This window comes from Parasteatoda tepidariorum, chromosome 9 (assembly GCF_982258835.1).
Source record: "Parasteatoda tepidariorum strain Cologne lab strain chromosome 9, Ptep-v5.0, whole genome shotgun sequence".
Classification (NCBI taxonomy): domain Eukaryota; kingdom Metazoa; phylum Arthropoda; class Arachnida; order Araneae; family Theridiidae; genus Parasteatoda; species Parasteatoda tepidariorum.
The window spans coordinates 100,648,190-100,674,317 of NC_141763.1; the positions used below are offsets into that span (position 1 = coordinate 100,648,190).

At 30.1% G+C, this 26,128-nt stretch overlaps 2 protein-coding genes and 1 non-coding gene across 12 annotated transcripts in view; 1 reads left to right on the forward strand and 2 right to left on the reverse strand.

Annotated features, from left to right (window-relative positions):
• Cap-H2 (Chromosome associated protein H2) overlaps positions 1–1,697 on the forward strand; it is a 50,652-nt gene extending 48,955 nt beyond the window's left edge. For all 6 annotated transcript variants that reach the window (XM_043043757.3, XM_043043758.3, XM_071187187.2 and 3 more), the window contains one exon: positions 1,250–1,697. In XM_043043757.3, coding sequence (XP_042899691.2) covers positions 1,250–1,393 — 144 coding nt within the window. In that variant the 3' untranslated portion in view covers positions 1,394–1,697. The remainder of the gene's footprint in view (positions 1–1,249) is intronic.
• A 6,931-nt stretch (positions 1,698–8,628) lies between these two features.
• The window catches only part of LOC107454282 (hydroxylysine kinase), a 29,258-nt gene continuing 11,758 nt past the window's right edge, over positions 8,629–26,128 (reverse strand). For all 5 annotated transcript variants that reach the window (XM_087152504.1, XM_087152500.1, XM_087152501.1 and 2 more), the window contains 5 exons: positions 20,727–20,843; positions 18,173–18,315; positions 16,351–16,522; positions 12,036–12,298; positions 8,629–8,880 (listed from right to left, as the gene is read on the reverse strand). In XM_087152504.1, the coding sequence (XP_087008630.1) occupies positions 8,689–8,880; positions 12,036–12,298; positions 16,351–16,522; positions 18,173–18,315; positions 20,727–20,843 (887 nt within the window). In that variant the 3' untranslated portion in view covers positions 8,629–8,688. The remainder of the gene's footprint in view (positions 8,881–12,035; positions 12,299–16,350; positions 16,523–18,172; positions 18,316–20,726; positions 20,844–26,128) is intronic.
• Positions 24,435–24,506, reverse strand: TRNAG-UCC (transfer RNA glycine (anticodon UCC)). The gene has a single exon. It is a non-coding gene; the product is annotated as a tRNA-Gly (tRNA).

Here is a 26,128-nt window from a genome sequence, read left to right on the forward strand (position 1 = left end):
TAATGAATAATTTACTCATTCCCTCTGGCAGAAAATGAATATTGATGCCATTGACACTTTACGGGTGCATTATCTGCCTGGGATGGATATATCTGCTTGGTTTGTTTAGGGATGTAAAAGTGAGATAAAAGAAGCTTATCGCTTGATTCCCCTCTATAGGTGGTTTTAAAAATCGGTATATGTATTTATTTTAACGAAAAAGTTCAAAATTATTACAAAAAAATGAAGAAAAAATTCAGTTGAAGACAGAAAAAAGTTCATTATATCCAACTTCCTCACTTTTTTGGTTCACTATATCTGCAGAAAATAACATTATACGTGTATAGAAAAGCACAGGACTGAACATTTCTTTCACTATATCAGGGAAGTCACTATAAACCGTGTTCACTATAGCGAGGTTTGACTGTATATATATATATATATATATATATATATATATATATATATATATATATATATATATATATATATATATATAAATATATAAAAATACAGTCTGGTTACATAGCATTTTTAAAAAGTGCTTAAAGTAGCTTATTTTTGGTTTATGTTTTTCAAAAGCCCTTAAGGATGCTTTTTCAATTTGGATTTTGTAAAAAGTGCTTATTTTTTTCTTTTTCAAAATGATATTTTTTCCTTGACGTGTAGAGTGTCGTCATAAGTTATGAAAAAATGATTTTCACTATTTTTCTTTCAATATTTATCAGAATTTTTAAAAATGTTTTTTTTATCAAGATTATGTAAAGAATTAAAAAAATTTTTTACGCGTGTTGCTTTTATGTTTATAAATGATTTTTGAACAGAAGAAGGAACATTTTTTTATTACTCTGCATATCTTAATTATGATTTTTAAATTTTTTTTTTAAAAAAGTGATTAATATTATTTTTAGAGTGCTTAATTTTTGTTGACAAATTTGGCTACATACCCTGACAGAGAATATTTTTATTACCATACTAATTAAGAATAATTAGTACTAAATTATGAAGAAAAATTATTACCAATCATAAACTTGCATCTTGTTTAAACAATGTCTTTTTTTTTTCTTTTTTAACATTTTGTTGATAAAATGGTAGCTAAAAATTTTGATGGCTTAGATGCATCACAAAATTCTTATAGATAAATTTAAATTCTTCAAAAGTATGTTGTTCACTTATGCCTATGGAAAAAAAGTTACTTGAATATTTCATTATTTTATTCTACTATTTACAAACCCTTTTTGCCTATTTAACTTTTTTAAATTTATTGCAGGCAAACATAGGTAATGTATCATTAGAGACAGAAGAAGGTCCTGATGGGGAAGAACAAATTTGTATCACATTGTTATCTAAAAGAATGCACCACTTGAGATTGGAAGAATTTGGCAATGAACCCACTGACTCTGCAAGAAAGTAGTTCAAATTTTATTTCTCTTCCATTTGTACTTATTCATCTCCTTTAGTATCATCATGATGTAAATTATTTTTCTCACATTCATTTGAACATCTTTTTATGACTGACAATTTCATCAAATTACCATAGCAATACTATTCGTGAAAACTGTATACCTGAGTTTGTATATGAATTGTATTCATGTCCTATGTATGCAAAAAATATTTGCTCTATAATTTCTCATTCATTTAGGAATAGTCTTTATTTTTTATATGTTACAAAATGTTCTGCAACTAACAAAATAAAAAAAAGTTATTTATTCGTCTCAGTTGTGCTTTTCTCGAAATTTTTTTTGTTAACCTAACTAAAATATGCTAACTGGACCTAACCTAAATGAATAACTGGAGTGGACAATATTTTAAGTTATAAACGCAGACTCGAAAAAATGATTTCCTCTGAAAAAGCATACCTTTTTTTTCTTCTTCAAATGATTTGAATTTGTTGCTAGAGCACTGTTTAAAGTTTGAGCGTCTTAATGTTAATTTCACTATTTGCTTTAGTTCATGGTCAAAAACTTTGTGCGCACAATTGTTCTTTTTCTTTTCTGAAGATAATTCTATGTGAAAAGAACTTAATTTTTAATGATTATTTTATATTTTTAATTAATTATTTTTAATTGTTACGATAATGGTCAAAATAATTTTGAATTATTAAATATACAAATTTTTACATCATTTTAAACTATGTAATTTTAAATAGTAAAATGCCATATCATCAAAATTAGTTTAAAATGATGTATGGGTACTAAATTAGTTAACTATTTCACTGATTTTGCTCAAAATTCATAAATCTTACTATTCAAATTTTTATTAAATGATTAAAAATAATAAATAAATATTTGATTAATTTATTTTTTGCATGAAATGATCTTCAGATCAACAAACAAGTTTTATAATTGAGTGTGTTCAAATTCTTTTCTCAAGACAGAGTATGTTTTTGTGCCAGATTTTATAATTTACTTAAAAGTTGTACTGATTAAGAGCCTCTTTTGCGTGTGGAACTGGGAAGATTGGTACTGATTTTGTGAAAATCTGATTATTTGAACAAAAGTTATTCAGCATAATATCTTTTTTTTAAATTTAATTATTTTTTATTCACTGTACAAAAGTTTTAGCTATACGCATGGAGAATTCTTCTACATTTACCACATAACATCTAACACTCCTTTTTTGCTTTGTTTTTATACTTTTAAGTATTTTTAAGCCTAGTACCTGATTATAACTTCACTAATTAGGAAATGGTACTTGTTTGATTTGTTAAATTCAAGTATTTTTATAAAAAAGATGCTTAAACCACAAAATTGAATTAAATGCAATAAAACTTATTCAAATTAAATTAAAGGCTGTTTTCCAGTTACTGTAGCACATTTATATTGTAGAGAGAAAAGAAGAAAAAAAACAACAAAAAAGACTGAGTTAATTTTGTATCTGCTAATTATAATTTTTTTTGTATTCCAAAGAAGGAAATGTTTTCAACCAGTCAAATTATCTTATAGCTGAATGAATTGTAGTCCAAAATAATGTTTTATCTCACTACTTTTATAAAGTTTCATTTTCTTTAAAAACAGTGTGATAGGTTTTGTTTTTGTAAATACAGTCGGACTTCTATTTAACGAACTGCCATTTTGTGAATTTTTCTATTCTGAAATTTTTTTCGAGGAACCAAGAACATTTTGGAAATTTCTTTGTGAAATAACTTTCAAATAGCAAAGTGAATTTTGTATTGAAAGAACTTTTCTTTAAGATCCACTTTTCCTATTTCCCAAAATATTTCGGAGCATTTCAAACTTGTTAACGCATTTTATGGCGGGAATGACCTTGAATTGATTTTCACAGCCACTTTAAGAGAAAGCAGTAAAATCCATAATTGTTTGCGTTTCATTCAGGAATTCATGCAAAAAATCAAATTACGAGAACAGAAATTTCTAAAACATGAAACTATGATGTTACAGATTGTACTATTCGTAACAGTTTTGCTGAAGTTGGATTCTTAGTAAGCATGGAGAATTTAGAAAGTGGGGAGGACGAGGATGATATTCCTTTAGAATAACTTTAAAAAAAAAATTTGGATGCAGCTAAGAGAGAACCACGGAATTAAAGATGTACTGATTAATGATTTTCTTTTTATTGATTCTGAAGCTGCAACCGCAGAAACATTAACTGAATCAGATATTTTGGACAGCGTGAAAAAATAAACAATGCCACAATAAATTTTGAAAAAGATGAATGAAGAAATCAAATCTTCATATGATGAAATGCTAACATTTAAAACAATTTGATAGTAGATAATAATTTACAAGATAAAGATGTATGAATTGCTACAGTTTTGTCAAGTGTTCATGAATTTAAAACCTGTTTAGTGTTGTTTAAGTATTTCAAATGGTGATTTCCTATTTAACGAGTTTTACATATAGGGAAAGTTTTATTAGGATTTCATTAAATAGAGTTCTCACTGTACGTGTTTATGGAGAAAATACTTTTTAAAACAGCTCAATTTCTCTGGCAATATATATATATTAATGCTAGAGAGCTAAGCATTTTTTCCAGACATCTGAAATCAGAAAGAATAGTTTAAAAAAGTGAATTTAATTGTTTAAAACAATTATTATTCTTGATTTAGAGCAGATTTTTTTTTCACAGCTGGCTCTGATTTAAACCATTTTAATTTTTTGTGATTTCAGCTAAAAGAAAAATAATAATGATTACTGTTATCCAACACACTTGGTGAAGATGTTTTAGAATCAAATTTTTTTTAATATTTAAATCAGATTTTTTAAAATTTTTTTCCTCCACATTTTATGGTGAAAGCTCTGATAAGATGTATAAACCTTATGCTTGATACTATAAATAAACCAGATTGAGAAATTTAACCGTGCTACGTGTCGTAAGTAAAGGGTTTATAATGCTTTATATTATCTAAAAGTATTTTAATTAAAATACTTAATAATTCTAACAAAAGGTTTAAAATTAGTATTTAATTATTCCTAACAAATTGCTATATAAATAAAATGATAGTTATTTTTATTCTAGCACAACACCCTCGTGAATTTCTAAAGACAGACACGTTTTGTCAAATGAATAATAAATTTAAATTTCGAAACATTAAAAACAGAATTCTGATTGGCAGAACTAGTCTTCCTTCTTTATTTATCTACACAAATTATGTATAAGTTTTAAACTTGTATTTAAATAAGCATAAAATTGAACAAATTTAGGTGAAATATATTTATTAAACAACAAATTGTTTTATATGCAGTTACGGGAAAAATATTCTATGAAATTTTATATCATTCTATCAAGCATAATAACAGAGATGATTGTGCTCCGAAAAAAATCCGGAATTCCAGATTTTCCGCTAACCGTGATCCGGAAATCCAAGGTTCAGAAGTTTCAAGAAATCATCGATCACATTTATGTATAAAAATTCTTATATATTTTATTTTAAAATATTACTAGAATTTATACTTGGCATCTCTTTCATTTAATATTTTTCCGCATTTTCTCTTTCATTTAATATTATAATAAATGTGATTAGAGGTAAAAGTAAACTTATGTTTAATTAGTAATTTAAATTATGCTGAACTTATTAGGACTTTCATGTTGTGAAAATATCAATGATTTGAATTTATAAAGACATTAATTTTTTGAAATGCGTCATGAATGATTTTACTCAAGAAATTTTCAGGATTTTTGAGTTGGGTTCACAATCACCCATGTAAAAATAAATATAATTGGTGCAATAATAATAACAGCAATTGTGATGCAGCGACCACTCTCTTTCCCACAGTAAAATGGTAATCGACGGAGGTTGATCGTTGTTAGAGGTTACCTCCATTGACTTCAAAATTGTTATCGAAGGCACATCATTTTTCGCAGTTTTAATTTTATCCAGTGTTATTTTCTTGGTGCTGAAATGCAACTTCTGTCGGCATCACGAAAAGACGTATCAATGAATAAAATTTAGAAAATTAATTAATTTAGCAAATAAAATTTGAAATTTATAAAAATGATCCCAACTAATATAATTATGTATAAAAACAAAATTACTAATTATGAATTATGAAGCTATTTTAAATAAATAAGCCGTTATGTTTAAGTTTGCACTTAATTTTATATCTTAAAAATTAGTTAGTAAAGGATAAGAAGAGGTTCCTTTGAGATGCTTGTTTTTTCTAAAATAACTTTTTTTTTCTAATTTAATTTTAACTCTGAAGTAAATTATTGATAGCCTTGTCTTTAGTGCACTCTGATTGCAACTTTATGTTGTATCATCAAAAAGAGCTTTCTAAGTAAGAGTCTCACTCAGATATTTTGAACACATTTTAATCTACTTATTTGTTTTGTTAATTTTTTTTAATATTTTTTCATGCATCCTTATTTGGCCTTTTCTGCATTGGGTGCAGATGTTACACAGTCTGTGAGAGGTTTTATTGATCTCTCTGAAAGGTTTTCTTCAACTGAAAGTTTATGAAAAAATTCCGTGCATTCCAAAAGCGGTCGTAAATAGAGGTGGTCTGGAGGTTTCACTGTATAATCAGAATTTTTTTAATAAATTCACATTCATAAGAATATGTTTATTAAATCCGCAAAAAAATATTTTCAACTTAATTCAATGACTTTTTTTTAAAAAAAACAACTGATTTAAATCATGCCAACCCAGCTAACCAATAATATTTAATTTTATAATTTAAGCTGTATTTCTTTAAGAAAATACTTAATTGCTAATCAAAGAAAACAAATTTGACCTTTTTTATACGGTCGAAGCTCGTGAAGACGATAACGCTTGAACACAAATTTTTGCTCAAGATAAGGCAGACAGTGTCTTTCTCAGGTTATCTTGGAAGATAATTTTATCATTAAATTTTTAGCTAATTTTGTTATTACATTTTTATCATAACATATTAAATTTTATCATTCAATTTTTTATACAGTATAATAATATACAGTTTATAAATTTGTATCTAATTTTATCTCTACATTTTTTATACAGCTAAAACTCGTTGAAACGACAACTCTTGACACGAATTTTTGCTCAAGATGAAGGCAAACAGTGTCTCCCTCATCTTATCTTGGAAAATAATAATTTTATCATTAAATACAAAAAAAAAAAAAAAAAAAAAAATTTGCGCACTGCATTCAGAATTATCTACATTTTATATGCAAGCACAAATTTTGTTAGTATTCAAAGTATTTTAAAAACTACAGTCATTTTATAGGATATAAATTTATAAAAATTATTTGTAATCTTATTTTGCCAGTAAGAAGCTCTTAGATTTAAAGATTGAAGTCATAGTTTGCATTGCATAGTTCATACTGACTTTTGAGTAAATTTATTACCACTGTTTACGTTTATAATGAATCAAGAACCTTATCTCAAGTATATTTACTGTATCAGGTAAGCCTGGAATATAATTTTAAGATCCCTTGTCAAAATTTAAGTCAAAGTATACCTATGAAGGGTGACAAATGAATATTTAAGCAAAAATGCGTTTTGCAAATTCATTAGTATAGGAAGAAGGGGTGAAAAATATAAAAATAATTTTTATTTCCTGCTGAAACATGAAGGGGAATTACCTTGGTATCTTCCTGTAATCAAAAAGGTTTTTAGTCATGTCTTTCTTGGTCGAAATTTATTAGAATTCGATAACGTTTTTGTGACACGTAATATGTATAGAGGTTGTTGACTTTATTTTTGACAAGGACTCTTTAATCTATGTAATATTAAGGATAATCAAACGACACCGTTCAAAAATAATTTGTTTATTTCTTAAAACAACTTTAAATTTCTTAAAACAACTCTATTTCATGAAAAAAATGTCTCGTTTAAAATATGTAAAAATATTGTTATTCATATTTTCTCACATATTTGGAATAAAAAAAATCATGCTTATGTTATATCTGATTGCAGGGTTGGCTAAGTTGCCCGAATTGAATCGAACACAATATTTTTTATAAACACATTTGAAAAAAAACTTATAATTTTGACCACAATTTTAGTTTTTTTTTCTCCATTAATATGTAAAAAAACAATTATATTCATAAAGTTGTAATATAAGTGAACTTTTTATTCATTATGGCTACTGAAGAAATATATCTAATTTTTCATTGAATGACCTTGGTTAATCAGAACTAGATCAGTAACTTAACTTCGAATAACTGAGCTATGTAAGACGAACAAAAATAATGGGTTATAAAACAATCATTAGAGCTGTCTTAACTTATGGATTCGAAACATGGTCTTTAACTAAATCACAAGCAGACCTGCTTTCTGTTTTTGAGAGAAAAAGCCTAAGAAAAGTTTTCAGTGCTGTAAATATAGAGAACTTTTGGAGGAAATTTTAAGCTAAGCTATATAGGGCTATTCAAGGAAGCTGATATCAACAAATACTTCAAAATAAGTAGCATAAAGCTTGTGGGTCACATCTATCGAATGAACATTGAAGATCTTCAATTATCCAACCAATGGGAACTGGAGTTAGAGATAGGCCTAAGATCAGATGGCTTAACTGTGTGGAAGAGGATTTTAAAATCCTGAGAATTGCTAACTGGGGAACAATTGCAAAGAAAAGAGCAGAATGGTGGAAGGCTCTGGCGCACAAAGTGCTGTCATGCCAATGGAAGAAGAAGCTGAACTATGTTCAGCCTTAATAGTTTAAATAGAGTTGAATTGCTTAAAACAAATTTTTTCTCAGTTTTTCTATATATTTCTGTAACAACATTTGCAATAAATAAACAGAAAATTTTGATTTAATTTTAATAAGCTCTTAAATTAAAATATATATCATACGCCTAAGCTTTGCAGTGGCTTTTTATGTATCTGCAAATGAAAAATTTGTGGTGTTTTCTCTGTTAAAAAAATATTTGTTTTTCTTAAGAAACCCATTTAAAAACCCTGGCTTTCTTTTGAGAAAAAAAAAATTTTTTTTTGTTGGTTTTCTTGAAAAAATTCAAACAGGTTGTGTTTTTTTGGAAAAAAAAAAGAAAACCTGGATTTGTAGTAACTCTAGTTGAGTGTTTCTTGAATTAATGAAATTTTTTTTGTGGTAAATAATATTGATCATAAGTTTTTATACAAAATTTATAGCAAAATTAAAAATAATAATTTTGATACTTAATGAAAGGAATTAGGTGATCTGGTCAGAAGTGCAAATGACCGGTTAAAATGAAGAATCAAATTGAGAGGAATAAGTAAGTAAAGAATTAGAAAACTGTAATTTTTATAAAATCCTAAAATTGTGAAAAACTACAAGGCATTGATTGTTATTTCTTAATCCAGGAGTCGGCAATGTTTTTCCATCTTTGTAGTAGATCTTCATTTTTTTCACTTGTTAGACTCTTAAGTTTGTCCCAACCTGTCTTTGATGTTTCTAAAAGATATTCATTTTGTGGATCACGACTATAACTGTACGCTCCATACACTAAAGATTGACAAAATCTGCATTCTATACACATCTGAAAATAAAAATAATCTCAATTAAACAACATCAAAATTTGGAAGTATTTCAGTTTATTTATAAATATCTTAAATCATAAAAGTTTGAGCCGCGATGGCTCGGGGGATAGAGCGTTCGCCTTCCAATGAGGTGAACCGGGTTCGAATCCAGTCGATACGAATTCCGCATCATCCGGCTTGCACCGACAACAGTGCTGACGTGAAATATCCTCAGTGGTAGACAGATCATGGGTTCAAAGTTCCCTTACAGTCAGGCTAACGGTGGGAGGTTCTCGTGGTCTTCCTCTCCATGTAACGCAAATGTGGGTTATCTCCATCAAAAAGTCCATCACTATGGCAAATTTTTCCTAATACTCGATCCAGGAGTTGCCTTCTGGATTGGGTTCAAAATTACAAGGCTACGGAGTTGAACATTAATAGTCGTAAACCCATAAAATTGGGTCGACTGTTCATCGACGGGGTTATAAAAAAAATAATAACAGGTTTGTGTTCTAAAAATGTGCTTATATTTAGAATTTCTAAAGCAAAAAATTGCATTTTATATCGTACTCCATTTAAATATTTAGTTACGTTATTTAAAAGAAAATCCAGGTTGCAGGGTTCTCATTGTCCTTAAAAACTGCTCAATTTTTATTTTGGAAAACAAGGGCCCTTAAAAGTACTTAATTTTGGTTTTTAAAGTCCTTAATTTTTCAGCATCACAATAGTTGATAGGATCAATTTTTTCAAAATGTCTTTCTTTTATCACTTAGAATTAGACCTTGCCTCAAGGGTAAAGCATTTTAGTGAGACCAAAATTAATGTGTGTGTGTGGGGGGGGGGCTACAAACAAGGAAAAGAAAGCATGTCCTTACATTAATATATTGGTTCCTTCATTAATATATTCTGCCTTTTGCCTAGAATGATACTCTATGAGGAGAGTGAAGCATTCTCAAGGAAAAGAATAGTGTGGACAAGGGGGATACAGCACATGGATGAGATAGTGCTTTTTCTGTGTGTGGGGGGGGGCAGTTTTAAGGTACCTAAGTAGAAGACCCACACTTCAAAATTGACAGAATTTAAGAAATTCAGTCATACTGTTAACGCATCTGCTGATAGGAAAGAAGTAAAATGCTAAGAAATGAACTATCAGAAAATATTTTTCCTTAACGAAAACTATTTCCTAAAATCTTGAAGACAAATAAATTTGTACAATTTTTCAATATGTAATAAGTAACTGCAAATTTATAGTGAGCAGTAACATTTTTTAAAATTCATGATTGTACAAAAAATTAAACTGATCTGTAATAAACAGGGTTTGAAAAATCCCAGCCCACCTAGGTTTATCATCAAAATCCTGGTTTATTGGTTATATGTATATTCAATGATAAACAATCATTCTATTTTTGAAGTCCTTAATTTTTACAAAAAAGGTCCTTAAAAGTGCTTAATTTTAGCTTTGTTAAAAGAGTGGGAGCCCTGTATTGGCATTTATATTTTAAGACATGGCTGAATATCCGCTCTTTGTACTGATTAAAAATAGGAAATAATCAATGCTATTAATCAACACTGCAATGCACAAAATGGCATACAGGAACACAACAGCTAAAGTAATTCTAATCTTTTAAATATTATTATTTGCTGTTGTGACTTTAGGTTATAAAATTAATCAAAACATGCTGTTGTTGAGAGCCATCAAAATAAAGATTAATTACTGGGGTTGGACGAAATAATGGAAACACTTCTTTACCAACAGAGTTTTTGATCTTTCTTACGAAATACTTAGATAATTATTTTATAAATTTAAAAGCTTATGTTTAGCTCAAACTTATCAATGAAGTTTAAAGGTTTGAGGGTCCGATGAAAAATTACAAATGGAAAATATAGTTTTTGAACTCCCTATACCAAAATAAAGAACAATAAATTTGAAAGAATTATTTTGGTTATTATATGCGACAATTGCATAAAATTTCGTAAATCTATCTTAGTTTAAATATTTACGACACTTTAGACATTTTTATAAAAACTAATTTTTTATCTTACGTTTTTTTGTATAACTTTAAAGATATTCAATAAAATTAAATAAATTTTTGGAGCTATTTAAAATTGACTGCAAAATTATGCTTTAAAGTTTGAGAAAAATATATTTAAAACTGCCCAAAGATATGAGGGATACTGCTACATTATACTGCGCATGCGTGGAAAAAGCTAAAAAATTGTTATCTTACTTTTGTAGTAAATCGTATTTATAAATTATTATTTTTTATTTTTAAAAAACCCAAAATTGTAAACAAAATTGTTTAAAAAAAAAAAAACAACCCAAAAATGTCCAACTTAGCCAAGTTTGTCTGAAACATATTTAATCTTCACTATAAAATCGGTGGCATTATTCAGCGCCCACACCAGAGTTCCCCCTAGGAATAAAAAAGGGCGCTGCTTCTCAAAGAAGGGCACTATACGTATATGTTTTGATAGGGCACTCATTCAACCCCATAAAAATTTATCAAAATGTGTAATATTATGTAGTAACTGAACTTGATCTTCAAAAATTTTTAAATTACCCTCTTGTACTATTTTATGAGTATATTTCAAAAGATGATTTGCTCTCATTATCAGAATAAGAGACAAATTTGTAGTTTATAAAAATCAATAGAAGGCATGCTAATACATAATCTCTGGGATTAAACTTTTTAAAAGTAAAAAAAAATATTAATTAATAAACAACTTGAAAGAATTTTATATAATTTAAACTGAAAATTATGAGAAAATAAACATTATAAAATGCTTTTTTTTAAAAAAAAAAAAAAAAAAAAAAGTTACTCATTTAAAAAATAATTTTAAAAATTAAAACCATTAAGATGTTTTAATATCCCTCCCGAAAAAAGAGATACTTATTAAAAATTTATCGATATAGGAATAATCCTTACAAAGTTAATATTTGTAATAGTAATCAGAATTAAATCTATAAACACAGATCATTTCACCTGTGTCTCATTATTATTTAAACGGTGAATTAATTTTATTAAAAATAGAATAGGAAGAAAAAAGCAGTGTTTTTAAGAGAGGGTCGGCTTATTTTTACAAAAAGGACAGAGAGGGCGCATATAAGGGCAGGCAGAGCGGACCACCCTTCTAAAAACGCTTGGGGAAAAAACTGTAATATAAATAAACTTACCTTCAATGAATTGAGCTCTAGGCTATTAAATTTTCTTTCGGTAAGGTATCCAGCAAGGACGTGTCCTGGAGCACATAGGACATTCTCTTCAGTGTACACTATCATTGCGTACATCATCATAACGCCAACATCCCAAACGTAGGTTCCCTCATGAATGTCTTCGAAATCCAGAACTCCATCCACACTCAAAAGGGTGCTGCCACATTCTGAATGTTGCTTTTGAATTAAGACATTGTTCTCATTGAAATCTCCATGGATTATACCTGTAAGAATATATAATTTGTCTAGTGTCAATCAAAAAACCAGTTTGATTGCTAGATGGGGTCGTTTTGAATATTCGCCTTCAGTTCCATGAAACCAGGTTTGATGCTTTTGATCACAACGATTGATCTCGATTATAACTTATCAGATTTTCAGAAAGTTTTACTTTCTTCTCATTTAACTTAAACATTATTATTTTATTTTTTTATTCTGTCCAAAAGTGGGTGATTTCACCTCTTTGTGAAAACACATTTATTGTTATTTTACTTTTGTTTTATAACCGTCGTTGAACAGACCCACTGAATTTTTAGTTTACGGCTATCCATGTTCAATTTCGTAGTCAATTGAACCTTATCCAAGGGAACTCCTGGATCGAGTATTGGGAGAAATTTGCCTTCGCAGAAGACTTTTTGATGGAACTAACCAGCGTTTTCGTTACATGGAGAGGAAAATCATGATAATACCTTACAATAAATGTTCCTTCACCAAAATGTAATTTAGTGAGGAAAAAAAAACAATCAAAATGAAGATACTTTTATGGGGGATGATCCGCAACAAAGTCGGTTTCATTTTTAATAAATCTTGCGTAGTAGTGCAACATCAAAGATGCGGAAAACCCGTTATCCTTTTGAGCATTCTTTAAGTACGAAGACTATTTAAAAGATAGCTTGAAACTTTTAAAATTTTTTAGATCTTCAAATCGGATTTTTTTTAATTCGTTGCCAAATACACTACAAGATGTAGAATTTTTTTTAAAAATTATTCCAGTGCACGCGCAGTGCAAAAGAACTGCTTTAATTACTCATATCTTGAGCAGTTTAAAATGAATTTTTTTCAAACATTAAAGCAAAAATTTCGTAATTAATTTCAAGTTGTTCTAAAAATTTTCCTGAATTTTATTAAATTTATAGAAAAAAATTAGTTTTTTTAATTTTTTATAAAAATGTCTGTATTGTTTAACCTAGGCTTACGAAATTTTGTGTGATTATCGCATATAATAATCAAAATAATTGTCACAAGTTACATATCAATTGTTACAATTTTTGGCACAGGGTGTTCAAAAACATTATTTTCCATTTGTAATTTATTGTCGGTCCCTTAGACATCTAAAAGCTTTAAACATTGTATGAAAAATGACATAATCTAAGCACTTCGCAAGTTATAAAATAATTCTCTTAGTATTTCAGGAGAACTATGAAAAAATGTATTGACATGGAAGTGTTTCCATTATTTTGTCCACATCCTGTATAACATGAAAATAAGATCATGACTGATTTCTGCTTGCTTAAATGAACATAATGTCATTAGTCTAAATACTATCTAAACAGTTACTGCAAAAGACACAATTGTTGATTGAGTCGATCATCAATCACTTTTAAGGTAGGAAAGGCACAATAGGCTATTGGCGACGGTCTGGGAATCATCCCTGACGATGATCCGAAGACATACCTCCGTAATTTCGATCCTCTGAAGAGAGGATGGCTCCCCTGCTTTGGTAGCCCGACGACCTTCACTTGAAATTGAGCACATCATCGTAGAACACTTTTAACTAGGATCGATACCGCACTCTCTCGGTCCCTACGCAGGCTGATCAAAGTGGTCGATCACCCGCTTACTGACCGAAACCAGTGTTGCTTCGGTATTGCACTGAAAACCGTGTCTTTACTATCAATCCAGTGAATGAAAAATATACGAAGAAAAACGTTTTTAAATATTGTTACCAAACCACAATGTTACTTAATTTTCGTTTTCAGAAAAATAAAGTAATTGCAATGAAACAATCACCAAATTAGTGGATCGATTCATATAAGCGAGTTTTATTTTATAACCCTCATTGAACAGCAGAGCCAATTCTAAGTTTATGACTACTAATGTTCAACGCCGTAGCCTTATAATTTTGAACCCACTCCAGAAGGTAAGGGAACTCCTGGATTAACTATTGGGGGAAATTTGGAAAAAAAAAATAACCCGCATTTACATGAAGAGGAAAACCACGAAAACTTCTCACTCTGTTAGCCTGATTAAATGGGTACTCTAACCCATGATCCTTCTACCACTGAGGATACTTTACGTCCGCGTTTTGGTCTGTGCGAACCAGGTCGCCGTGATTCAAATCTAGGTATCCTCGGTGGGAGACGAGTGCCCTGAGCCACCACAGGTCCTAGAAACAGAAATTCGGATATCGTTGCACATTACATTACTTAAATAAGTTGTGGGTGAAGCTGTATTCCGTTCTGAATATTGGCTAGTTAATAACGGCTTTCGACCCTTACGGGTCACTGATACCATTTTCGTTGACTGCAAGTGGTCACCTAAGAAAGAGAAAGTCACCTAGACAAACAAAGAGGTTGAATTTTAAATTACAAAGCCTCAGGTGATAGAGTTTCCAATTAGATGACCCGGGTTCAAATCCCAGCCATGTCTAGTCAATATGAATTCCGCACCCGGCTCGAACCTACCACAGTGCTGACGTAAAATATCCTCAGTGATAAACGGATCATAGGTTAGAGGCCAGCAGGCTAAACATGGGAGGTTTTCGTGATTTTCTTCACCCTATAACGCAAATGCGGGTTAGTTCCATCAAAAAGTCCTCCCCATATTCAAATTTCTCCCAATACTTGGTTCTTGAGTAGGGGAGAGTGGGGTCAATTGTAACAGGTTACGATTGTAACAGAGCAAAAATTTCGAGTGTCGGTTTCCAGATTTGGTTTCTAGGTGGCGCACAAGGTGTATTTAATAAATCTACATGTACACCCCTGCTGGCAACCATTTTTATGTACTTTTGAAAGAGTTACATCACAAAAGATATTTTCACGCTACGTAAGTACTTTTTTTGGTATTAGAATATCATATTGTAACAAAGTAATTTTGTTTGAACAAATAAAATAACAGTTATTAACCGAATATGTAAGTGGACACCTTAATTAACATTTCAATAAAAAAAATTAGTTTAGTTAATTAACTAGCATTTTTTTTAACAAATGAAGCTGAAATGGCGTCTTGGGGACATTTGTAACAATAAGTAAAGGGACGATTGTAACAGCTGAAAATAAATAATCTTATGTTTACAAACCATTATTTAACTCCTTAAGAACCACCAATAGTTTCCTATATCATTTATATTATGCTGCGTGTGCATTATTTTATTTGTCACCTTTCACAGCATAAATTAAAATTTTTAACCCCTAAAAGTCAAAAGTTTAACCCTTTAAGTATCTGCTCATTATTATTTTTACTCCTAAAATATAACTACTATTTTGATCAATAAAAAAATATATCACAACTATGATAATATGTATAATTAACTATGTTTTAGTTGAATTTATGAACTGTTACAATTGACCCCGTAATTGGGGACAATTGTAACAAGTGCACGACTGTCAAAAATTGTTAATAACTAATATAATAACATTTAAAATAAGGTATTTATTTTTTTTTCTAGTAGAGGATAGTCTACTTTACTCGTCTGTCAATTAATACTAATAATATATTGGATTTTTTGTTAGTTAAAAATAGTTAAGTAAAAAATGTTACAATTGACCCCACTCTCCCCTCAAAACTACGCTCTTGTCTTCCGGTTTGGGTTCAAAATTTCAAGGCTACGGAATTGAACATTAGTAGTCGTAAACCCAAAAGATGGTCAGCTATTCAACGACGATTATAAAATAAAATAAGAATTACGAAATTAATCACTCAATTTATCATACGAGTATGCTTGTAAAATCTGTGGAATCGAAAGTCCTGTGGTCGGTCAATGAGCAGTACCATGGGTACAGGAATCTGGAGAAAATTTCCTTCCTCTTCAGATCTATGTCTAAAATGAGCAAGTGACCTCACAACATTGTGATGGCATGTCTTCGGATCATCTCAGGGATTTTTCCCAGACCGTCGGCAATAGCTCATTGTGCAGCTCTAGTGCGACGTTAATAAAGTACCTACCTTACCCTGCAAGTTGCTCGCAATGAAATTTAAAAACTGTCCGTTTTATAAATGAAAATAGCAGCGAGGTTTCATAAAGATAAAATAAAAAAGAATATACTGGCTTAAAGTTTACCTCTTGGAAAATGGGGAGCGTTTTTCTCTATTTCCTCAGGGTATCTGTCCAAGATGCTGTCTACAATCTTTTTCTTGTCTGCAGGAAGGACATGCACGTAATCCTTGATTTTAGGAATGTTTTCTAAATTCCAAAACACATATTTGTCCCGCAATCCAGAACACGCAAAATCCTGAAATAACATTTTATTATTATTTGTATTGTTAAACGCAGTAAAGCATCGTGCTTATTCCTTTAAGCAGCCAATTAAACAACGAAACGTTGCATCTGAACAAAACAAAACGCGTTAAAAATTTTAGGTCCATCAAGTTGTTCTTGCGAATGCCACTTACCAATACTAGCAAGCCTGCTATGGGATTCCAAGCGATTTTTAAGGCAGAGGGTGTGTTTCTTGTTTTTCAGGGTCGTCATCTATAGCCAAGAATACGACTTTAGCCACACACATCACAGCCCGTTTTACAGAGAGAACCCATTCATGAACCAGAGAACGATCGGTCTCCAATTCAGTACTCACAGAGGTGTTGATTTGTAAATGGGAACTTGGAGGACTTTGTGATCCCGACAGATTTAAAGTGCACCAATCACCATTTATAACAGAAGGATTCTTCAGCTTTTGGGATTCAAACTCACGAACCCGAGCCCAGCGTCCTACCTACTAGGCTGTCTCGACTCGTGCGTCTATAACGCGTTGTAACTTATCATTGACCTTTTAATTTTTTTAACGTGTTTTTTTCTCTCTCAGAGAATAGGCTTGTTAGTCGTGATATAATAGAAACTTATTGAGAAATTAAAAAAATAACAATAAATAATTAATTAAAAATGAGAATATACAGTGTACTCTCTTTAGTACGATCCCCATTACAGTGTCCCTTCCATTTTAACGATGTCCCGATGTAGAACATCCTCACTGAATTGTTCTTTACAATATAGTGATTGAAATTTAGTTATTTGATTTAGAAAAAGGTTATGGAGGTTTACACAAGCGTCGACCCATTATATTTACCCTCCAAAAAACATAAATACTTATAATTTTTGCTCCGCCCCTGCTTGATTCGCTTATGAACCCTTGTGAATGCTTCCGATTCGTCATAAGTTTATTTCTTAACTGTCGATGTTTTATTTATTTTTTTTAAAACAAAGATTATTATAATTTTATATAAGATGCAAAAATGTCAAGCAATGGAAAAATAGTTCATATTTAATGCAAAAAAAGTAGAAAAAATTCGGTAATGAAGCATTTATATTGCAACAACTCTCAGATTGAGAATTTTGAAAAATAAATAAATAAAAATCAAATCTTAAAAAAAAAAAACTAGTTTTAAGTTCACAAATAAATTTCTCATATTTTAACTCTACCTTTCTGCATTTCTGGGGTCTGTAGAGCAGCGCGCATAGTATTTTTGTGAAACAAGATTAACAGTTGACAATTCTTCGAACTAATTATCGAATGTTAACACAATGTTGACCGATGACACATTAACTCATCTCTTGCATTATCTGTTTAAATTTACAAAATACAGGATGGCATAGAATATTGCAAAAGCTTTGCTCATTGTGTCAACACTTTGATTTCATTGAATACAAATAGAATTTATAAGAGTATATTTGAAATATTTTACTTTATTCAATTACAAAATAATAGCCGGTGACATATGACATAGTTTCTGTATAAAATTATCGTTTTTGTTACACATCTTTGTCATTTCAAGTTTGTCATTTTTATAGTTTTTGCTCATCGAAACAAAATGCTTCGTTCATTTCGGGCACAAAACAGAAATAGTTTTTTACGATATTTTAATACAGATAGATTTGCGTAACATACTTGAGTCGCGTTATGGTATTTGCCCATTAATATTCCCCATTGGTATAAGATATCATTAGAGCAGTTGATAGTTGAGAGGGGGACTCCTGGCAGAAAAGTTAAGACGTGTATTCCACAGCACTTTTCACTTTTTTCATTTTCATCTGAAAGAAAAGAGAGAACGCCTTGAAGTAACATTTTATTGAAACTGAAGAAAATAAATTGAAGACAAAATTAGAAGAAAATCTTGTTGCTTTTAATGAAACAAATTCTTTTTTTTGTTGAAGATTTGGAGGAATAATTTATAGTTCTATACACCAACAAAAAGTTTTTAATCAAATACCACAGCACTACGTTTTTTTATCCCGCCCTAATAAGTTTTTAATCTTAAAAAAATCAAATTGTTTTCCAAATGGAAGGGTTGATAAATATCGCCAAGATCGCAAAAAATTTAGGATAAAACAAATCGGTTTATTCAAATTATATGTTTAAATTGAAACAATATTTTTTTTTAAAATATTTAAATTTTAAAAAAATAATTAAGTTATAGTCGTAGTGTCTAATGCTACATAATTTATAACATTTATGACTGCCAATTTGTATCACATCCTTTTTAAAAATTTCACTGTGTTGCAAAACTGTAAAATATCAAAATTCAAACTATGCATTATTGAAAATTTTAAAATATGATGAATCATCTTAGAAATGCGCTGTAATAACCTTAATGTGATGCTGTGTTGCACCCTATTATCCACCACGCTTAAACTACTGTAAATGATTCAGTACCTAAAAAAGATGTAATAGTAATTAGTTCTCATTGCCTCACTTTTTTAGAAATTATTCTCTGAGTGACCAATTATGGCACAACATGCCCCTCACTCCTCAGTTATTTTAAATATCTCATTGTAAATCTTGAAAGAGACAAAAATGTGCTTCATCATCTAGCAATTAAAGCCCATCCACTACTAACATTTGTGATGTAGTTGGTTAAGGATTACTCTTTAATCAAGATATCTTTTATTCAAAATTACCATTGTATTTATAAATACTTGTATTCGTTGATTATTATGACTTGTAAACGTTGTTTAACATTAGTCGTAATAATGTGTTTACAATTGCAACACTTAATGTATAACTGCTAATTGCAAGCGTTTTTTTTAAATTTTTTTATTTTTTATTTCATAACCGTCGTTGAACAGTCGACCCAATTTTGGGTTTACGACTACTAATGTTCAAATCCTTAGCCTTGTCATTTTGAGCCCAATCCAGAGGACAAGGAAACTCCTGGATCAAGTATAGAGAGAAATTTGCCTTCGTGAAGGATTTTTTTGATGGAACTAACCCGCATTTGCGTTAGATGGAGAAGATAAACACGAAAACCTCTCACGGTTAGTCTAACGGCAAGGGGACTCTAACCCTTAATCCGTCTACCATTGAGGATATTTTAAGTCAGCGCTGTGGTCGGCGCGAGCAGTGTGCGGAATTCGTATCGATCAGCCATCGCTGGAATTCGAACCCGGTTCACCACATTGGGAGGCGAACTCTCTATTCTCTGTTCCGCCATGGCTATTACATTCGTTATCAGAGCTCGCGTTAAGAACTTTAAATTATTAGCCAAATATCAAAAATATTGGCCAAAGGCAAATCTTAAATAATTTTTATGATTGATTTTTCCATGTAAGAAACTTCAAATCAAAATACAAATTAACTATAAATTGAAATTTTTTTTTATTTTTTTAAATGCAGATTCAGATCAAGAGTCATTTTGCAATTGGGGATGAGAAAAAGGAGAGAGGGTGAAAAATATATCTGAGGAAAAGGAATAGGTTGCGGTTAATTTTTGCTTACTTCTTAGATTAGAGCAGTAACAAGAAAAAACTTAAGGCAACATTATCACGAGAAAACATATCTGCAAAAATATTTGGATGATGACACATAATCTGTTTTATCGAGACAACTGCAGGAAAGAATTTGTCACGTGATATCGCGTGCTTTACGGTAGCTTGTCTCACACTTACTTATAATGCTTCTTATCACTTACATTATCTGGGCCGACAGGCTTAGGGATCAGGGAATTGGCCTCGCATCGGAAAGGTACCGGGTTCGAATCCCGGGCAAGGCATGGATGTTCTTTCATTCTCTGTGCTATCTGTCCTTACAGCGGGAGCAACGTTGGCCCACCTCATAGGGTGCCCCTGAAAGAGTGGCCAACAAATCTGTTCTGTAAATGCCTGAATTGAAGAAATGTTAACACAGGAGGGCATTAGAATTAAAAAAAGAAAAACTTACATTATCTGAACTTAATTCTAATTGGTTATGCGACGTATCTAACGGAACTAAAACTGAAATCGAATAAAAAATACAGGGTTGGCTCATAAAATTCTCTTTAACGGCTTTTATTTCAGGATTGAGGGAAATACATATTTTTCGATTCGGTAGAAAAAATCATTCGCCAAATTTACGATTTCATCGCATTTTTCGAGGTGGCGAATGTTTGGCGTGAGTCCTGGTTATTAAAAATAAAATCAGTAATTATGTTTACTAATTACAAGTAATTGATTATCATATGGCTTACCTTCATTTAGAAGTGGTACTTTCTCTAAGCTCCAAGTATTACCACTAAGATTCTTCAATGGAATGGGTACACGCAATCCTTTGCTGTGCAGATGGAGCATTGTAGCATGCATTGCATCTGTTGGAACAAAAAATCATCAATGTAGAATTAAACAAAATCTATAATGAAATTGTAAACTGTTTCTTTTTTTAAGTATGTGCACAATATACACAGCACAAATGATATTCGAAAAAGTATTTAATGTGTCACTTTTGTACACTATTATTTGTTCTAGACCGTTCTAAAAGTATCTGAAAAGCTGGTTATTGACTCTCTGAAATGTCAAAGTATCCAATTCGCTGCGACCAGGGCCGGATTAACCTATAGGCACACTAGGCACGTGCCTAGGGCCTACGAAGTTCAGGGGCCTACGAAAAACTTGGGAGAAAAAAATTTGTTGACAAAAATAATTTAGCTTTAAAAACAACAAGTGTATTTTGCACAAAATTATGAAGATACAAATAAAAATATAATATTTTTCGGTAATAAATTATTTTGCAGAATCTTATGATCTAATATATTACTTTTTTGCGATTTTTGGATTCAACGAAATCTTGTATTATGCTGTCGAATTCCAAACTACGCAAAGTGTCGTATTCAATAGACATAAGTGCGAGCGATGCCAAACGATCTTGATTCATTGTTGAACGCAAATAATTTTTTATCAATTTTAATCTGGAGAAAGATCTTTCTTCTTCTGCATTTGATCCAAGAATCGACAAATATATTCTAAATGCAATGTGAACGTTAGGAAAAGTATTCACAAGTTTATCTTTAATTTGAGCCTTCAACAATACTTGTGCAGATTTATGTTCATATAAATTTGAAAATAGTAAAAATTCATTTACAAAGTTTTTGTCTAAATCGGATGAGTAAATTTTCTCCAAATTTTGCGCTTTTAGTTTAATCTCAGATTCTGACAAATTTTTGTGTAATTTCCTTGTAATTCGGGTTCGATAAAACATCGATTAATGACACTTTTTGGTCGCTCCAGAAAACTGGGAAATTCAGACATCCGGGATAGCGATGGTCCCAAGCATCCCAGATAATTGGTTCTCTACTGTATAAATATTTCTTGTAATTAATCTCACTATCAATTTCACTGTTTTCTTTGCTGGTTTGTTGTTGTATTGTTGACGTGAAGTGTTTACATAGTTATCGATCGAACTAATCATAATGGTATTATCGATATCAACTGCAATATCGGCAGTATGTCGGTATTGCAGATCAAGTTCAATAAACAAATTCGTAAATTAAAATCCATATTAATAAAAATGTTAAAAAAAATATGCAAGAAAATTTTAGCATATATTTTGAAAAGAGGGGAGGTGTGGGGGAAGGAGGGGAGGGCTCAAAAACGGCTATGCCTAGGGCCTACGAAAGGTATAATCCGGCTCTGGCTGCGATCCTAATTGAAACGTTTTATTTATGTTTCTGAAAGGTCTTGTAAACATTTCAGAAATGTTTGAAGTGCCATGATATAGAAATATGTTTCTTTACGCAACATCGCCGCCATACACAACCTATCAGAATAACAATCATCTTTTCTTATCATGATTAGCAGAAATTAAAAACCTAGTCTTTTCTGAAAAGCGATTTTTTTTTAAACTTTAAATATAATCTTATATTTTTAATAATAATTTGAACCTTGCTCATGTACTTGAAAAAACGTGTGCTGAATAAATTAGTATTTTTAAAATTTTTGCTATTCAGCTACATTTTGAACTTATATGTATATATATTATATACTAGCCGCCAAAGGCGCCCAGCTGTCCGCCAAGCTAAAGGTTTTCACAAATAAAATTTTTTAAAACATAGCCGGAAATCTGAAGATTAGTGGACAATTAAAGTGTTCCTGTCCAGCAATTTTGTCTTCATATCCAGTTCTGCTGCAGATGTGTTATAGCTCTTGAGGATGTTTGAAATTATATAGCTACAACGCTTAAGAAAAAAAAAACTAAAATGCTAAATACATGAAAAGAACACGAAAACGAATAAATTTTTTATGGTATCAATTTCTATTTCTATATAATTTTTTATGGTATCAAATTCTATTTCTATATCTGTTACGTCAAGCACTTAGGTATTATAATTTGATCTAGTTGTGCTTGTATAATTTTGATCTAGTTGCGCTTTCTACGTCATTTTGTTAACATCGTTTGGTTTGTTATTTAACATCGTTTGGTTTGTTTTTTCTAAGTTAACTTTCAAAAAATTGGCTGGCATCAGCATTTTTATTCTTTAAGTTGTTTATTTTTTCTTTTGGAATTCGTTCCTTTTTAGCGAAATGTTTTTCAACCTAATCGAATTCTTTGCCGACTGTTCTCTGTATATATAAAGAAAATAAAGTAAATATTTTTAAAGTGTTGTGAAAAGTATTTTTAGTTGTACAAAGTACTACAATATCGCTATAAAAATTATCGTCTTCGCTTAAGAAAAAAAAATAGAGCGTGGAAAGAAGAAGAAAAACTTATTATAACAATTATGAACAGCGACAAATATATCAAAGCGAAGCGTTCTATTTACGTATCGAATATGTTGCCACATTTTTAATACAGAAGTTAAACTTTTCTCCACTTTAATAAATGTAAACTAATGCGAACTTTACAATTAAATTATTAATTCCTTCGTATATTATTGGTTTAAGTTGTCGAAAATTAATATTTCAATTGTGAGGTTCGCATTAGCATACATTTATAAGAGTGGGGAAAAGTATATGCATTTTTTAATAGTTTTTTGAATATGGCTCTTTGAAGACGAAAAAGCAGACGAAAAGCATAGGCTTACAAAATGACGGATAACTAAATAACTAATCAAAATTTTTGAAAAAGAAAAAAAATACTTCTTCATTATGTCAAAACACAATTATGGGCCGAGTTTCGTGCCTTGGCGAGGCTTCTGGGGCGATATATTGTGATTACAGACAGATAGACACACACACAGCCGCGTTTATTATTATGTATAGATGTATAGATAAACTTCGTACGGAAAAAGAAGACATTTTTTTACTGAAAACTGTTACAACTTATCAAGACCTTTTCTCATTGGGAAGTTGCTTCAAGTATTGCTAATATATCAAATCAATTTATGACATCAATCAATCAAGGGAGCAAAAGACAGAATAAAATTATATTGGAAAATGTATATTAGATTTTTGTTGCATTTAAAAACTCGTAACGTATAATTAGCAAACCAATGTTTATCTTAACACCAGAGTAATTTGAAACTGTGTTGACAAGCAATTATGTTTTATATGATATTGCGATTGAAGAGCAAGGGGTGCAATATAGTGATAAACCATATTTTTTCTTATAAAATTGTTTCTAGGTAAAGTTTTTATGATATGTATTTAACAAGTTGCCTAAATTTTAACTGGATATCCGCACAAAAATCAAAAACATCTTATTTCTCATATAAAAATCATGTTTTTTTTAATTTTTTTTTTTTTACACGAAATGCTAATTTATAAACCTTTTCCTGAATAATATGAAAATGTGGCTTATTATGTCAACCCAAAAACTTTTAACAAGAGTAAATCCCAACACAGTAGTCTAAGCAGAAGGAATCAGTCTGGAAAAAATAAAGACTGTATAAAGAATAGTAAATGAATAGCTAATTACTTTTTAATAAAAATTACTATGTTTACGTGGGGGGAAAAAATGAAACAACTGCGTTGGCCGGGAGTCGAACCCGGGTCAACTGCTTGGAAGGCAGCTATGCTAACCGTTATACCACCAACGCTTATTATCAAAGATTTTATTTTCCTTATCAAAAGACAAATGCAAACAAATACTAGGTTAAAACAGGTGAATAAAGAATCAACGCAGTGGCGAAACCTGTTTAAAATTCGTTTCGCTTTCACGATAAAATAGAGAAAAAAATCAATTGGTAAATGTAATAAAATGTAAATAAAAATAAGTAATTAATAATCGTCTGAAAGCCGAAGAATAGGGCATTTGAGATACAACTTATTATTTCTTTTGATGTAATAAAGTAAAACACTGCCTGTTTAAAAATAAAATCAAAATTAAAAATGCTTTTCAAACTGTTATCAATGATAAGATGATTCTTCAGAAAGATTTAAGTGAACATGATTTATGAAGGACTTCTTTTAAAAAAAATTGGTAGTAAAATTAAATTAATCAACACAGGCTTCATTATTACGAAAAACACTTTAGTAACACATCTTACATATGGAGCAATAATTTTTTTAATAGATAAACAGAGGAAAAAGTTTACATATTTTATAGGGGGCAGAAGTTGTAAAATCTCATAAACAAAATTGTGTTTTGAATAAACCTAGTTAGGCTTAGTATTATCGTAGATTATTATTAAGCCTAACTAGGTTATTTTTTTTTAAAAAACTTATTCTTTAGAAATATTAATATTAATATTAGAATATAAATTAATCTCTTAAAATAAAATAACATATAAATAAGCAAATGTAACTCGGAATATTATTCTCAAAAATATGTAAAATATTGTGCTAAATATATTTTTTGAAATTCTAAGAATTATTTTTACGTTTGAGTATTAGAATTTTTCACAAAACAGTTTCAATAATTTTTTTAATGCTCAAAACCTTTGGCATACAATATAAAATATAAATTTAAAAAAAAAAACGTTAACAAATTATGCTTTATTTGAAATTTTTTTAAAATTAAAAATGGTACAAGATATAAAAAAAATTCCAGTATTTTATTATTTTTCATCAAATGCATTAAAATAATGTTTGCTTTATTTATTTTTTTCAGCCAGGTACTGAAGTAAACACGTTAGTTCATAATAGAATAAAGCTTATAAGTCGAACTTTTGAACTATTTTTTAGCTATGTATAAGTTCAATATCGCATTGACGCATCACGATTACAAAAGAAATATTATAATTAGTTCAAATAAAAAATTATGAACATCAAAAAACAAAGTATAATTTTTATTCGAATCTCAAAGTAAGTGCACTTCCCTGCCTCCTTGCGGTTGCAATTGCATATTAAAGGGGGTGGGGGCAGAAGTGACAACCAATGAAAATAATTTTTATTTTAAGCTGATTTCGATGCAAAATCTTTAATTTTTAGTCTGAAAATTTAACATATTTCATCTTCATGTGAAAGATGAGGAGTCCGTCTTCCGAACTGTTCATTCTTATTTTATTCGATATGTGGATTTCATATCGTCAATTTATTAAAAATGAGGAGCAGAATGTTTTGATGGATTGTGAAAATATGAAAAGTCCAAGAAAATATATAAAAGACGCTTCTAATAAACTTAATATTTGGTAACAAATGCTCAGAAAGCAAAACACAACAAATAACTGCTGATCTAATCATTGGATTTTCATGTTCGGAGATACTATCTAAATAATAG